A 14,879-nucleotide genomic window follows, 5' to 3' on the forward strand; every position below is an offset into this window, starting at 1 on the left:
ACATATGTGTGTGTGTGCTTTTTTTCTTCGTTATGTGTAAAACAGGTAGCAGAAGATACAAACTAAACTCAATTCAATGTAAGTCTTATGTAAGAGTGTCACAAAATACCTACAAGGCACATAAATGATACGAGACGGGAAATGCAAACGTGGCTATAACAAGTACAACTTTCCAACGAAAGCAAACCAAACGCGATCCTAGCTGGATCGAGAGAACAGTGCAGGAATGCATCAAACTATGCACCCCTGCCGCTGGCCGCTAAAAAGAATACCTTTAAAACTTCAATTGTTTGACCACCTTTGTTTTATATCCCGGCAATCGTGATACTAAGATATAACAAAAGCAACAACACCCCACAATAGCACAAACGGGGAGAGCATTTTCACTTTTCTTTTCCAGTTCTTCCATTTGATTGTGTTCGGTTACCATTTCCAGTTACCAAGTTCTCATTTGTTCTTCTCATTTTCATTCCCTTTTTTTTCGTTGCACACAATTACTTCCTTCCGTTTTGTTTGTTTTTCATTTTATGATTTTCATTTTTATTATCCTTCTTTTAATGATTGTGTTTTGTGTATAAAAATATAATAAATAAAAAAGAGAACAATTCTTTTCCAACAGTTATCTTCACCTGCATTGGAAGTGGGGAGATGGAAGGGAAGGAGCTGGGGAGATACTTTTAGACAAAAAAAAAGCGGGAAAAGAAACTGTTCCTAATTTTCCTTTTATAATAAGGCTCTTACATATACTTGTATAAAAAAGACTGCATATACTCTAGCGAAGAAAAAGAAAACACAAAATCTTACTGCAATAGTAATAGTCGCGCACGTGTACTAGCAGCTAACTGTAGCAGTTAGCTCTCAATGACATACTTCGTTTTCACGTGGTGAAACTTGTTTTTCAATAGAAAACATATAATAATCAAATCAATAGCTGTAGCTGTATAATCGTACTGCTGATAACAGTAGTAGTAGTAGTAGTAGTAATAGTAATATTGATAATCATAATAATAATAATAATCGTCTCCATTATCTAACAGACTAATAGTAAAAACAAAACTAGCAAGTAGTAAATGTAAAAACCAAACAAGGAGAAAAAAAAACTCTAACACGACACATACGACACATATCACCGAGTAACAGTAGTAGTACTAGTAGTAGTAGTCTTGTCGGCAAACAAACAGAGAGTGTCATTTGGAGTGATAATAGTAAACGTTAAACGTAATAATAAAAGCAAAGTAAAAATACAAACGACTCTGCGCGCCTCAAAACAAGGGTGTTTCTCGAAGGGCGAGATCAGAGTAGGCATCAAACCCGCAACTGAACCGCACACCTCTGCGTAATACCTTTAGCGAGTGTACTTTCTTGTTTTTTCATCATCTTACTCTCTCTCTCTCTCTCCCTCTTGTGTTTGTGTCTGTTTATACGTATGTGTGTTTCGTTTTTTAGTGTGTAAAAATAGTTCCAAACCTACGATATCACATTTTTTCCGAACAAGTTTGCTCCTCCGGTTTCTTTTTGTTAGTTTTTTTTTTTTGTTTCTTTTCTGTTGTATCGTGTTGTGTTTTCCTTTTCTTCCTCATTATGTTTATGTGTGTTTATGTTGTAAACAGAACTAATAGTTGCAGGTGGTTTTATGATAAGGTGTTCTTAAAATTGTATCAATAAATCTCATTCCTTTATACATTCTACACTTAATCGTATAGGTTTTATACCTTCTTCTATTTTTTCCTCATTCGCTTAGGATCATCTTCTCTGAAGATAAAACATAAAACAAAACATCGAATCTGCTGCTGCCTTCGACACACTTCGATGCTGGTTTTTTTTTTTGCTTCCCTTTGTAGAACCGTGTCAGCACTTTCTGCACTTACATATCTTACGTGGACTGAGTGTTTATGTGTAATCATTTTTTTTGTGTTTGTTTTTTTTTTGTATGTTTCTTACTCTCTCTCTCTCTCTCTCCCTTCGCTAACACTAATATTTAAAATACACTTTATATGCTCATTTGATATATATATAGTTTGTTTTCTTTTTCTCTCTCTCTCTCTCTCTTTCTCTCTCCTGCCATCTTGCTATACAGCTTCACTTATACCTACCGTGGATATAAATATGTTTGATGTAGTTCGGTTTTCACATTTACAGTTCTGCTTGTTTTTAGTGTCATACACTATTATTTTGTTTTCGCTCTAGTTCTTTTCTTTTTACAAAATGGGGGGAACCCCTTTTTCGCTTCCGTTCTACGACAGAAGCTTCAATCAACGATCTGATTTTAATTTACAGGCCAGCATCGCCAGCTAAATAATTCCAATGTAAATACATCCACACACTTCCAGCTGCCAGCCGAATCATGCGTAAAGAGTCTCGAAGGGGTTTGGCATTCTCGCTACTTGTTTCTGCCCCTGTGGGAGCGCGCGTTGAGATCGGAAGAAAGCGGGAGTAAAAAACGCCTATCCAAAGCACCATTTTCCACTTGACTTGCGGCTAAGCCGCATCGTCCAGTGGAGCACAAGAAAGGACCGAGCACCACACTGAATCGGGGGGGGGGTCGAACGCACACACACCGAACCAACCCCTGTGTTGAGCTTTCTCCTCCAGCGTCCTACGCAGAGCGGCAGCAAGCCACCAAACGAGCTTGTTGCCTTAGCTGCGCCTTTCTCTTTGCGAGCGTATCGAACGTACCGTGGACGGCTGGTGTGGTGGTAACTTTCTCCAACACGCAACGCGTACACGGCAACATGCCACGCTGGGAAGAGCCGATCCGATCGCGCGAGCGCTCGCGCACGTCCGAGAAATTCCAACCGATCAACTAACCCACTAACATAAATGGCGTGCTTCTTCTCTCGTCTTTCTCGTGCCGTTCTTTTATCCGTTTCTCCGCTTCATCCGCTTCGTCTTCGATCGAACCATGATGATGATGATGATGATCTCTCCGCAGCTCTCTCCACTGAGCCCTGGGGCGCTAGGAATGCCACAAACGAACCGGCCCCCCTTCGGAGGGTTAGCTACTCAGCGACAACTTCTCAATGTCGTCGTCGTCAGATATCTCTCTGTACAGGAACTAGGGTCACACGTCAACATCGTTGCAGCCGTCGTCTTCGGTGCCGGCGCGATTTGCGCTACTGGGCGGCGGCGGTCACGCCGAACCCGCTGCCGGTCGTGTTCGAGATCATCATGTTCTTGATGGTGGCCACCTCGGACTCGAGCCGGGCCAGCTTCGACTGCAGATGGATGTTCTCTTCCGCCTTCTTGCTGATCACGACCGACGCCGGGATGGAGGTGATCTTCGCGACCGCCGCTACCATCGCCGCAGTGCTGACGATGGCACCGCCGCTCGCAGCGCTGCTGCTGGAGCTGGCCGCCGAAGGTGGCGAGCCCGGCAGCGGTACCATCATCTTCTGCTCCGCCTTGGTCGGCCACTCGTTCGTGGAGATGCCGGAGTCGCGCTCGTCCGACGAGCCGTCCCCATCGTCCCAGGCCGGTGAGCTCGACCGGTGGCCGATCGGTTCCTGCTTGATGTTCTGCAGGGCAAGCAGTGCGGTGGCCGCATCCTTATCGCCCAGATGGGACTTGTGCCGCAGCTTCACCGGCAGACTGTTGGCGTGCTCGTGGATTTCTCGCTCCCGGTCGGGTTCCTCCTCGCCGCCCGAGGTGCTACCGGCGCTGGCCGTCGAGGAGGCCGTCTGCGCCGGGCTGGCATCGTACGGGGACGGAGCTCGGCGGCTCAGATTGAGCACGTTCGCCGTCAGCAGCGCGCTGGCGATCTCGGTAGTGCGCGGGGGCGATCCGTACAGCGCGCTGGCTCCGTTCGCGTAAGCAGCGACGGCAGCGGCCGCCGCCGTCAGTGGGTAGCCGCTGGCGGGAAGGGCTGAGCTGGCGTACGGCGAGCTGGCACCCACGACAAAGTGCGGCGGGTGGACGTGGTGCGCCGCCAGATGGTGCGGGTGGTGATGATGGTGCTGTGAGTAGTGGTGCGAGTGAGCATGGGCCACCGGCACGTGGGCCGGGGGCGAGCCGGCCGGACTCGTGCTCGAGATGATCGTTGGCGGCGTGGTGGATGAGATCGGAGCCGAGGAGGAGGAGTTGGTGGTGGTGGTTGGGGACCCGAACCGCGGGGCAGCCGAGGGTGTCAGCGGGGACGGCGAGCGGTCATCCTGGTCCAGGTCACTGTTGGACACCAACACTCGCTGGTGGAGATGGTGAGGATGTTGTTGTTGCTGCTGTTGTTGCTGCTGTTGCTGCTGCTGCTGGAGGTGTTGCTGATGCGGATGAGGTTGATGCTGGGGCTGATGCTGATGATGCTGGGGATGGTGAGGATGATGCGGATGGTGATGATCAATCACCGACTCCCGCATCGCCTCCCGCGGATGATGGCTGTAGTGGTGAAGAGGGTGCTGGGAGGAGGATGCCAACTGCTGCTGGTGATGGTGCTGTTGTTGTTGCTGCTGCTGCTGTTGCTGCTGCTGTTGCTGGGCAAGCTGTTGCTGCAGGTGATGATGATCGTCCAGGTTGCGTTCGATCAGCTCTAGCCGGATCTGGGAGGGGCTGCGACTGCTGCCCTCAGCTGACGACAGTTTGCCGCCCTCCGAGGCTCGCTCGTACTCGATGATCGTGCTGTTGCGGTGGTAGATGGCATGAACTGGGGACAGGTACGCGGGCCCACCGTTCGTGTGCTGGATCGCACCGCCCGAGGACACGGTGGGCGACGAGCCCGCGGCCGCTGGCGGTGGCGATTCCACGTTCGGGTTGGGATGGATGACCGGAGCCTGCTGGGACGAAGGCAGCTGGGACGCCGCGGCCGCCGATGGCGTCGTCGTAGTAGTCGTTGGCGAGCCCTGGACGACGGCCAGCAGCGTCTGCTGCAGATGGGGCGTGCCATTGGCGGCCGGTGGGCTGTGTGGTGACGAGGCGCGGCCGTGCGACTGCGAGGGAGAGGTAGCCTGCGGTTGCCGCGAAGGGCTGCGCGAAAGCGGGAACCCGATCATGGAGCCGGTCGGCGAGCTGGACCGTGCCTGACCGTTCGCCAGCTTGACGCGCTTGGTCGAGCTCAGCACCTGCTCGTTGGTGGGCAGCGTGGCCATGATCTGATCGACGCTGACCAAGTTCTCGCCGCAGATGTTGTACTTGCTCTTGATCGCGTCGAGCTGTGCCTTCAGCACGTGGTTTTCCTTCGTCAGCTCGACGACGCGCTGCTCCAGGACCATGTCGTTGAAGCGACGCTTCTCGCGGGATCGCTTCGCCGCCTCGTTGTTGCGCCGCCGCCGGTCCCAGTAGCTGTCGTCCTTCTTGTTGTCCGGGATGAACTCGCGCTGCTTGCGCTGCGAGAAGAGCTCCTTGCGCTTCAGGTGGGCCGCCAGCTCGTAGCTGTTCTGGGGGAACTCCGACTCTGACGACGTGTGCGGGCTGGCACGGCCGGAGCTGTTGCTGTTGCTGCTGTTGTTGCTCATCAGTAAGGCACTGTGGGCTGTGAGGCGGGAAAATAAACATGAAGGGAAGGCAAAACATCAGTCCCACAGCCACTGAATTGGTTTTCTTGTACTAGGTACTTTCACGGCAAAAACAGCTTTTTTCTGAAGATTTTACAGTAAATGTCTCAAGAAAGAAACTCACCAGGCATGTTGGAATTGGAGTTGTGATTCTGGCCGGGTATTTCACCGTTGAGCGGCGAACCGTTCTGCTGGCGTGTTACAAAGTCCGCCACCATCATAATAATTTCGCTCGAGCCTAGTTTTGGTGCATCTGCAAGTAAATATAACAAGAGAAAGCGCGTACAATTAGCATGAGCAGCACATAGAGATAGCCGGTGTGAAAAGCCTCAGTTGGCAATTAATCACGTTTCACGGCTGTCACCGTGGGATAAGAATAATCAAATCAAGGCAATATTTACACCACATGCAGCCAACGATTAGCAGAAGAGAAGGAGGAGCAGCCAAAGGCACACAAGGCGGGGTGCAAAAATCAACATTCCACCAATAACCGCACGGAAACGCAGTTTCGAGCAAAACAAGCAAACAATCAACAACAACCTGCACTTCAACCGAGCGCGCACGTGAACGAAACATGTGACAACGTGCTTGCGCGGAATGTGAGGCAACGCGCGCGCGCTCGCCGTGATCACGCAACGACGAACCTCCGTCATTAGCGCACCATCAGCAAGGGCCGACGAGCCCGACGTTCCACGTGCGTTCCGAGTTTGCATCTAACCCCCTCCCATATAGACTGTTATTGATTGCAATCGAGTACGATTGGGGGAGATTTTGGAGCCAGCCGGAACCAAGCCGCTCTCAGTCAATTGTCGGAGACGTCATTTCATTGGAGCGGAACTTAGATCTTGCGGAACCGTCGTGATGACTGTTTTGCAACCCAGAAGCACAACAACAACACAAGGACGTGTAGATAAAGAGGCCAGAAGGAGTTCAGCAGCAATTCTAGCCCGAATGGTTTATCTGCTTCTTGGGTGCAAAAGGCTGCCCCTTGCAAGAAAACAACAACTTACTCGGTGGAATCTAATCGCGACCCCGTCAGACCATTCCTGTTACGCAACTGATGTCTCCCCACGCGTAAACAATCTGCGCGCCTCTGGTTATCAGAAGCCTGCGCGCTCTCTCTCTCTAAGCACAACAGGAAATGATGCAACACGCAGTTGTGACACGCCGGTTCGGTTCGGTGACGCGTCAACGTCCTTCCCGGGAGAGGGGCACGATTCATGAATTGAAGCCACGGCGTACAACACCCGCCCAACTTATCAACCAAACCCCGGGGCCACTGTCCCTTTCCTGCGCCATTCCACACGTCGCCAGTTATCAGCAAAAGTGAGGGTGACAACAGTGCGTTGCAGATAAGCGTTGCCTCTGGGGGGAACGCAAGAGGGTCTCTCGACTTTATCGACTTTTTATCGGGTCGCAGAGCAGCTATATCGGATGAGGAACAAATCACAAAAGGTTTGGGTAGTACCACTATCTGGACATCTTCACTATCGGGAGGTTATTTTTACGCGTCGAATTATTTCCATCGACGCTTTCCGCGATTGCGTTTGAGCGCTGCGTAGAATTCTGGACCAGATTAGAGTCTTCATTTGCGTCGGATTCGGTTGCGTGGTGAGAGCTTGTTGATCTCTCTGTAATGATATTGCGACGCAATCAGCGTTGCATGGCGCACTTGGATGTCGATACGTCATTGATTTGATATGGAAATTACCTAACACTTATCTGGATGGATTTTCCATTTCCTCGTGTGTATGTGTGTGTGTCATGTGATTCATGCCTAGTTGCCAACCAATTCTGAAGCTTCCGGGTTTTTTGTTCAGTGAGTCATAAGAGGAACGATAATACGAATGCAATGTTCAGGTGTATTTGAAGGTGTATTACAAATAGTTTCTTCGTTTTACATCTGTTCAGCTACATCTAGACAATTCTTTTCATCATATTTCATCAGATTCTTTTTGGCGTTCTATTCAACAGATTCTTCTTGGCAATAGGTCTTCGACCTGACCCGAACATCTTTACCCTAACCGGCCCGTTTTACCGAGGATGATGAAATACCCATCCCCAGCACCGTTTAACGATCCACTCCAAATACGCAGCGGAGAATTGAAACAGGTATCTCACCACCGGCCGCGCTCACCTCAAACCGGGGTCCCAACAGATCCCCCCATCGAAACGTCAAAATTACGTCATTTTGCCCCGACACGGCCAACTGGGGGCTGCCCCACATGCTCCTTCCTTATCCGAGCGTACGTGAGATTAAAACCGCGGCGCAAAACGCAGCGCGAGCGCGAGATGCTGCGCGACTCAAGGAATTATTTACCGTTTTCCCAACCCAGCCACCCTTTCCCGGCTATAGCCGATGGTTTCCTAGGGGTTGATATTACGATTCTGCATTCGAACTTCCAAAGAGCGAGAGAGCGAGAGAGGGAGAGAGCGAGAGAGCACATGCACACGCGCGGGCCTCAAGTTCATCGCCACTCGCCGTGATTAAACTCACACGTTCAAAAATTGAGCGATCTCTTCACGATCATCCCCCCCTCCCCGGATCGGGTTGGGGATGGTTGTGGGGATGGTTCTGAGAGCGTAAGAACGATTCCGTCGTTCTGCATGCCCTTTCCCCCTTACAAAGTGGCGCTTGTTTTGGCTGGGTCTTTGTGTACACCGCACCGCACGAGGTAAACCACCTTTGGGAGAGTAAAGGTGCTTTTTTTTGCCCCCCCCCCCCCTCCCAACTTTGCACCCACACTCCCCCTTCGCGCCATACTTGGTTTGTGGCAGCAATTGACGCTTCGAAAGGGAAGAGGAAGATAATATACATCGAGCTCGATCGAGATTCTCGCGTACTAATGGCGTCGCTGACCGACCTTGATCGCGAGCGCGAGCGTGTCATTTTGGAGCTCGCGAGCGACGTAACGTAACCCAGACCATGCCGGCAAAAACAAACACCTACGACCACCTCTCCCGTTTGGTGCGCCGTTTGGTCGGTGGGAAGTTCAAAGCAGTAGAGCAACATTTTTTAAGACCTCCAAATTAACACTCCCAAAACAGCCACACAATGAAATCCGTTCCAGTTTGATAGTTTTCTTTGCCGGTTGTCAATCGGCAGCAAGAACTGCGTCGTCGGCCAAGGGTGTATAGCATGTTCGGACGTGTTCTAACAAGGCGCCCCTCAACCGAAAACATGAATACTAGTTCTATTGCGTACGCACACCAATACCGCGCGCACGTTTGCAAATTATGTTTCGTCAGCAGAAATAATGAATGCTGAGCGAACCACAGCAAGCCAAGAAAGGGAATGGGCAAAAGGGATGATGAAATCGGTCGAAAATTGCTTCATCACAATTGGAGAGGGGTGGAGGATTCGGGCACATGAGAGGAATCCCCCAATCGGATCATCGGATTCTCCCACTCCCCCCGGATTGCCGGTGATAAATAGAATATTTCACCTTGTTTTGCAATCTTGGCTGCTGCTCCGAGCGGGAATGGCGAGCGTGGGGAAGGCAAGGCACAACAAAACAAATCCACTTCCTCCCCTCTCTCCCCTTAATCATTGGGAGGAGGGGTCGGGTCGTGGTGGTATAATCGGTCCTCGCGTGGAACGTTCTACTGGGCGCCCCATCACAACACGATTCGACACGCTCTAAGTACATTGACCGAGGGTTCTCTCGCTCTCTCTCTCTCTCTCTCTCTCTTACTAACTCGCTTCCCACCCCAACAGCCCCAAATGACGTCAGATCCTTAATGTTGTCTGTGAGTGAGTAACAAAACATCCCCTCGCTCTCTCTCTCTCTCTCTCTCTCTCTCTCTCTCTCTCTCTCTCTCTCTCTCTCTCTTTCACGCTGCTACTCACCGCAAATCGAGCACCATGAGAAAGTATTGTGCTTTATTTCCGTCACACAAACACACACACGTACTCACAAATTGTGGATGATCTAATAACACGGCAAAGTGTCCCACACACAAACAAAATGTGACACGAAAGAAGGTCATCTTGCTTGGCGTAGAGTTGGTCGAGATGGAACAAGGACGTGGCGTGCGTGCTCCAACAAAACCAACCATGTACCTACACCAACGAGGTCATAGTTCACGCTTATCATGATCGACCCCTGCGTTTGCCGGTTTGCGGGGGTTAAGCGCATGGTGAAACCGTAAACAAATTGTAATGAAAGTCGAGGGAGGAAAAAACTGTCAACTCATCGACTCAGCTCGTCGGTCAAGGGTTTAGTGGGCGATAGAAGAAGAACAAGGAGGGGCAGCCCAGAACGTTGATAAGCTAGCCTAATTCCTCTGCAGGCACACAAACACACACACCTGTCGAGGAATGGTAATAAACATATGTTTTGGAGTGAATCCTCTTCTCGATGCTTCTCGACTTGGCTATCCGAACCTGTTTGACCGTTGGATTTGAATTTCCAGAAGTTTCGCACAAACACAGAACGAAACAGAGTGTGACACTGGCAGCACTTACGCATTCCCATGGTAACCTTTTGCATATGTAGCAAAACCCCAAAGGTCAAAAGGCCACTGTGTCAATAGTGATTGCACCACATCACGCGTTATCACCGATTGTCGAATGAGGCAGCGAAGGGAGGATCAATAAAACTGGACACAAACACACGCACACATTCAGAGCAGAAGCGACGTAATTTGTCCTCAAAGAGGATCCAAACAAAACACGCAAAAAAGGCGGCAACGACCTTCGTGAGGTTAGTTGTCGCCTGCAACTTGGATTGTGTTTGTGTACTGAACTGAACTGAGCTTTTGTGTCGATGAGGTAATACGCAACTGTTGCTTGGAGGATGAGTGTTTGCAGGGTTTTCAACGCGTTTTTAGTGCAATTAGCTCTACTCGTATTTTTATGGCTTTTTTTCAGTAAACCCTCTGCTGTTTGAACGTAAAAATAGATCCTCTCTCATAAATCATGTGTCATTCGTCTTTGCACAACAAAGAACATTACTCCTCCGCAACTTTTTTTCGCCGCTTTATTTAGATAATCAGGTAGGATAACTACTCACTCTTTTCGGGGAACCGATGAACAGCAGCACTTCCGTTCCGAGTGCCGAGATAAGAAAACTTTGCTGGAGTCGCTGCACTGTCGCTGCACTCCTTCTCGATTGATCTCCGCTGTTCTATTATCGCAACGATTGTTGTTGCAGACACTGAATGCACTTTTGTTTTGTTTGCTATTTAGTTTACTTCTTCACTTCTCACTTGTTACTCACTGTTGTGTAGGAAGTTAGCTTTTCACCTTTTTCGTGTGTTGTTGAAAGCTTAAATTCTTAAAACACTGCTCCACAACTAATAGATTTTCACATTAATGCACTTTGCTCTCCCACCGAAGCTTTTTTTTATTGATTACTGCTTTTCTTCTGTTGAACGGCAATCCACTACACCTGCCAATCTACACCAACACAGCGCACAAACACTCGCGTTGTTGTTGTCGTCGTAAGTGTTATAAATGCGATGCCGGTATATCGTACAAAAGGGTGCTCTACTTTTCTGCCCTTTCTGTGCCGCTTTCTTTTCTGTTTAATCTCACAGCAACACTACACTTCACTTCTTCTTATCTCTCACTCTTGTGCTACTACTTCTGCCTCTCTAACACACGTATGCAGTTGGTTGCACTTGTTCGCTGCGGTGCACTTTTTGCACTCGCTCACGGATGCGTTTCCTTCACCACGGTCACGGTCGGTTATATGTTGCGGCTATGTGCACAACACAACACCGTCATGCGATCACACTGCGTGTGCGTTTCCGTACGGCCCAAGGTCTAGACCGCTTCCACGCCACCGCTCAACACTGCTTCTCTCTTAGGTGTTTAGTTTCTGTCTACTGGATCTGGATCTTGCACTGCGCTCCACCTTTCTTCTTTCACTTCACTTGGGGTTTTTTCAACTCTAACTTTTTTCCTGTTAATTGCCTTTTTTCTGGTTGGCAAAAAAGCTTTCAAATTACACTTCACGTAAAATTCACACCGAAATTAATGCTTCACCGTGTAATAAACCAAAGCTGCATCGACACACTTTAGTTGCGCTGTACGGTGCTTGCTACCGGGGACTTGTGTGTGTTACGATTTTGTGTTGGAAAACAGCGGACAAACACCGATGGCCACGAGCGCCACTTTTCGCGTTTGCTGCGGTTGCGAGTTTTTCGAAGAATGTTGCGTTTGACTGAACGGACGGCAACTCGAAGCCGCGAACGGGGCCCGCAACCCGCAGGCACTCGAGTGAGTGTGAGTGGCCGATCGCACGAATGCGCATTTGCAGGGACCGTTGCTCGATTGCACAGTGAGTGGTGGAAGGGCTTTGTGAATTAAAACACACTTCCAACACAATTTGCCGTCAAAATGGTTCTTATAAATCATCAAAATAACTGAATAACTGACTATATTTTTTTCTCAAAAAACCGTTCTGTAAAAACAACAAAATGACACCGCGTTACAACGTTACAATCCATAGGTTTCTTCCTCAACCACTAACCCTGCAACCCGACTTCGGGCACTCAATCCGTCTGGTTCGGGCAGACACTCACTCACACACTTGCACCATGCTTATGTGTTTTGTTTTTTTGCCCTTTTTTCCTCTCATTTCTAAACCTATTTAGCATTTACGTGTTAGTAAAAGATTGTATTGTGATGTTTAAGCTAAATTCTCAATTATTCAAAGCAATTGCAGAACCACAATTCAATATTGCCCTGTTGCATGTGTTGCTTTCTTCGTACCAGTAGAGCCCAAAGAGGAGCTCTCATGCTCTCGCTCCCTTCCTCGCTCTCTCTAACAATCTATTTCTCTCACTCTTTTCTTCTATTTTCCCATTGCTCTGCCGGCGCGAGAAATTATGCCAGGTCAGTGATGGAAGATGCCACCCCAATCCGTACTGAGTGTGCATGCGCCTGTGTTAGTGTAGATGTTTCTATGTGTGAGTGCGTGAGGGTTAAGAAGAACGTGTACGCAAGAACACAGTACTGGGGCGAAGAATGGCGTCTGCAGTAAATGGCGTTACCTTGCTGTTGTGTTGTTGTTATCCGTTTGCGCCAAAAGGGACACGTAATAGAGACGAAGGGGTGTGTGTGTGTGTGTGTGTGTGTATGCGCTTGCAATGGAGAAAGGGGTTGCATGGGATTGGGGGGGGGAAGGGAGGACGGCAACTACACGAAGGGACGGTCGCTCGGCCAGACGGACGATGGATTCTCTTTGTTTTCGAGTCCGCGCGCATACTGTACCAACCCCTTCCCCTTCCCCTCTGGTGTGCCATACCGGAACGAAGGTTTCGCTTTCTTTATCGTAGCCGTCGTCGTCGTCGTCGTCGTCGTTGTCGTTGCCGTCGCCGCCGTTGTGGTAGTCCGACGGGTAAACGCCAAGAACACGTCGAGTTTGGAGTTTTCTTTTCTGCTTCGATCTGCCCTGACACGGACAACAAAGAACTGCATCGAGTTAATCTTGAACGGGCGGAAGGGGTGCGAGGGTGTGTGCGTGTGTGACTGTGTGGAAGGGTGAGGACGGAAAGAGGAAGGGTGAAGCGGTGAGTAAGCACTCTCGTTAGCACATTTCGCAGACGATACATTGCACTTAACAGAACGGTGTTCTTTCTCTGAAGTAACTAAAGTAATAGAATGCGAAAAAGCAATGAAGAGGAGTGGAAAGGAAAACAAGAAGCAGACTCACTTACACAGAGGCGTGGTAGGGGGAGGAATGCGAAGAAGAATGACTGTTTTCCTTTTGCAAATATATTACGAGTATTTTTTTATGATTTCGTACTGAAATAGCAAATTTGCCAACGCTGCTCGTTGAGTTGTTTCCTGTTTTTGACATTTTACTGTTACGTTTCCAAGGGATGACTCATCAAAGCAGCACCAGCAACGCCTCCTGCGCGTACTTGGATGCACGTGGCAGGGATACTTTGTCACCCGGTTCACATGTTCCGCCCCAAAAGGATATGTATGATGGCATTTACGACCGAAATCGCATAGCTTCTACGTTTTCCTCGTTGCATCATCTGGCCTAACACCGCTCGGAGGCAGCTCGAGGATTCAAATCACCTGCCGGAGGTAACCCGCCTGCGGGTGGCAGATAACGCCTCCGAAACTGTGGCGCTCTGGCACGGCACGATGCACTGCAACGTGACGCCGGGTTTTACGCCGCCACCAGTCCGCGCCACACACACTCTCATTAGCGCGATAATTGTGCTCGCGCAGTATGGGGGCTTCGAGGGTTTTTCGCAGCTTGCTGGGCGGCGGCTCTACGTGCGTTCGGATGCTATTTTTGTACGCACTTCCGTTCGTCCTCGTCATCTGTCAGTTGAGGCGTTAGCGCTCTGATTAAATGGAGGATGAATGGAGATGGAGGTTAGGGGGCGGTGGCAAAAGGGAAAGCCTTACACTAAAACACTTATCAGTGACGCGGGGTGAAAAGGTGAAGGTCTTGGACTGCGGGGAAGTGGCAAGGGGATATCCGGACAGTGAAGGTTGCTTGATAAGAAAATTATTGAAAATATTTTACAATGGATTAGTAAGTTTGGACGGATTTATTTTATCATTTTTAGCTGCTTTTTTACTTTTAAGAACAAAAATGATTTTCAAATTCAGTTTCACGGGGATGGAGTGTATTTGATTAGCTTTCCAGAAATGATCCCACACATTTCAATGAAATTTAATTTAATTTCAACACTTAGCTAAAACGGTCTTAGCGATAGCTTCTTGTTATATCACGTAACGTTGTCACAACATCGCTTTCGCGCAAATTACACTCAGTCCCCTCAAAGCGTCCCAAGAAGATCCGTTTTTATCCTCGTCCTATCATTACCGGTTGGTCTAATTTACGATACGACAAATGTTTTACTTAGTTTTCTGCAGTACCGAAACTTCTGTCTCCTACCATTGGAGCCCTCCTGGGCCTACACATGCAATCTATTTTTTGCATCACCAACACACAGAATGGCTGACGCCATGGACTCCCCCCCCCCCCACACACACACACGCGCTTTCTGTGTCCCTCCAGCTTATTTCTATTTTCAGCCCCATCGTCGACTACCGCATGCAGTGCGCTGCAATCGAATGCACGTGTTGCAGCGTTGTCTTCTAATGCAAACGCCGGCCGCACGCTCGAGCAATAAAGGCAGCTAAGAACTTGCCTTGCCAAACCGAAGAATGTGAATCTGATGTCACATTGGAAACTGCTCTCAGACACATTACGTCAGCAGGAATTTTCAGTCACATGGTGGTTCCCTCGCTTTATCTTTCTTCGCTTAAAAACATGAAAAATCGTGCAAGGATCGAACAGTGAATCACTTATCGATTGGGAATGTTATCATTTTAAGTTCGAGGGAGGTATGCTTGATTGCACAATGTGTGCTATTGAAATTTAATGTCAGACATCAGACTACATCCCTGCAACGACTCAT

The 14,879-nt window shown here is 49.0% G+C and overlaps 1 protein-coding gene across 1 annotated transcript; it reads right to left on the reverse strand.

The window, feature by feature from the left end:
* Positions 1 to 2,846: 2,846 nt before the first annotated feature.
* Positions 2,847 to 11,658, reverse strand: LOC121595665 (basic-leucine zipper transcription factor A-like). Its single transcript, XM_041919797.1, has 3 exons — positions 10,496 to 11,658; positions 5,605 to 5,733; positions 2,847 to 5,458 (listed from the first exon to the last, which is right to left on the reverse strand). The coding sequence occupies exons 2-3, from the start codon at positions 5,699 to 5,701 to the stop codon at positions 3,114 to 3,116; spliced, it is 2,442 nt and encodes an 813-aa protein (XP_041775731.1). The 5' UTR covers positions 5,702 to 5,733; positions 10,496 to 11,658; the 3' UTR covers positions 2,847 to 3,113.
* Positions 11,659 to 14,879: the final 3,221 nt, after the last annotated feature.

The sequence above is a fragment of the Anopheles merus genome, chromosome 3R (assembly GCF_017562075.2).
Source record: "Anopheles merus strain MAF chromosome 3R, AmerM5.1, whole genome shotgun sequence".
Lineage (NCBI taxonomy): Eukaryota > Metazoa > Arthropoda > Insecta > Diptera > Culicidae > Anopheles > Anopheles merus.

Bases quoted from the DNA above. Each gene is read 5' to 3' on its own strand.
- LOC121595665 (XM_041919797.1), bottom strand. From the start codon at position 5,701: ATGATGGTGGCGGACTTTGTAACACGCCAGCAGAACGGTTCGCCGCTC. The intron at 5,459-5,604 runs GTGAGTTTCTTT...CCCGCCTCACAG, and splicing joins CTCCAATTCCAACATGCCTG to CCCACAGTGCCTTACTGATG.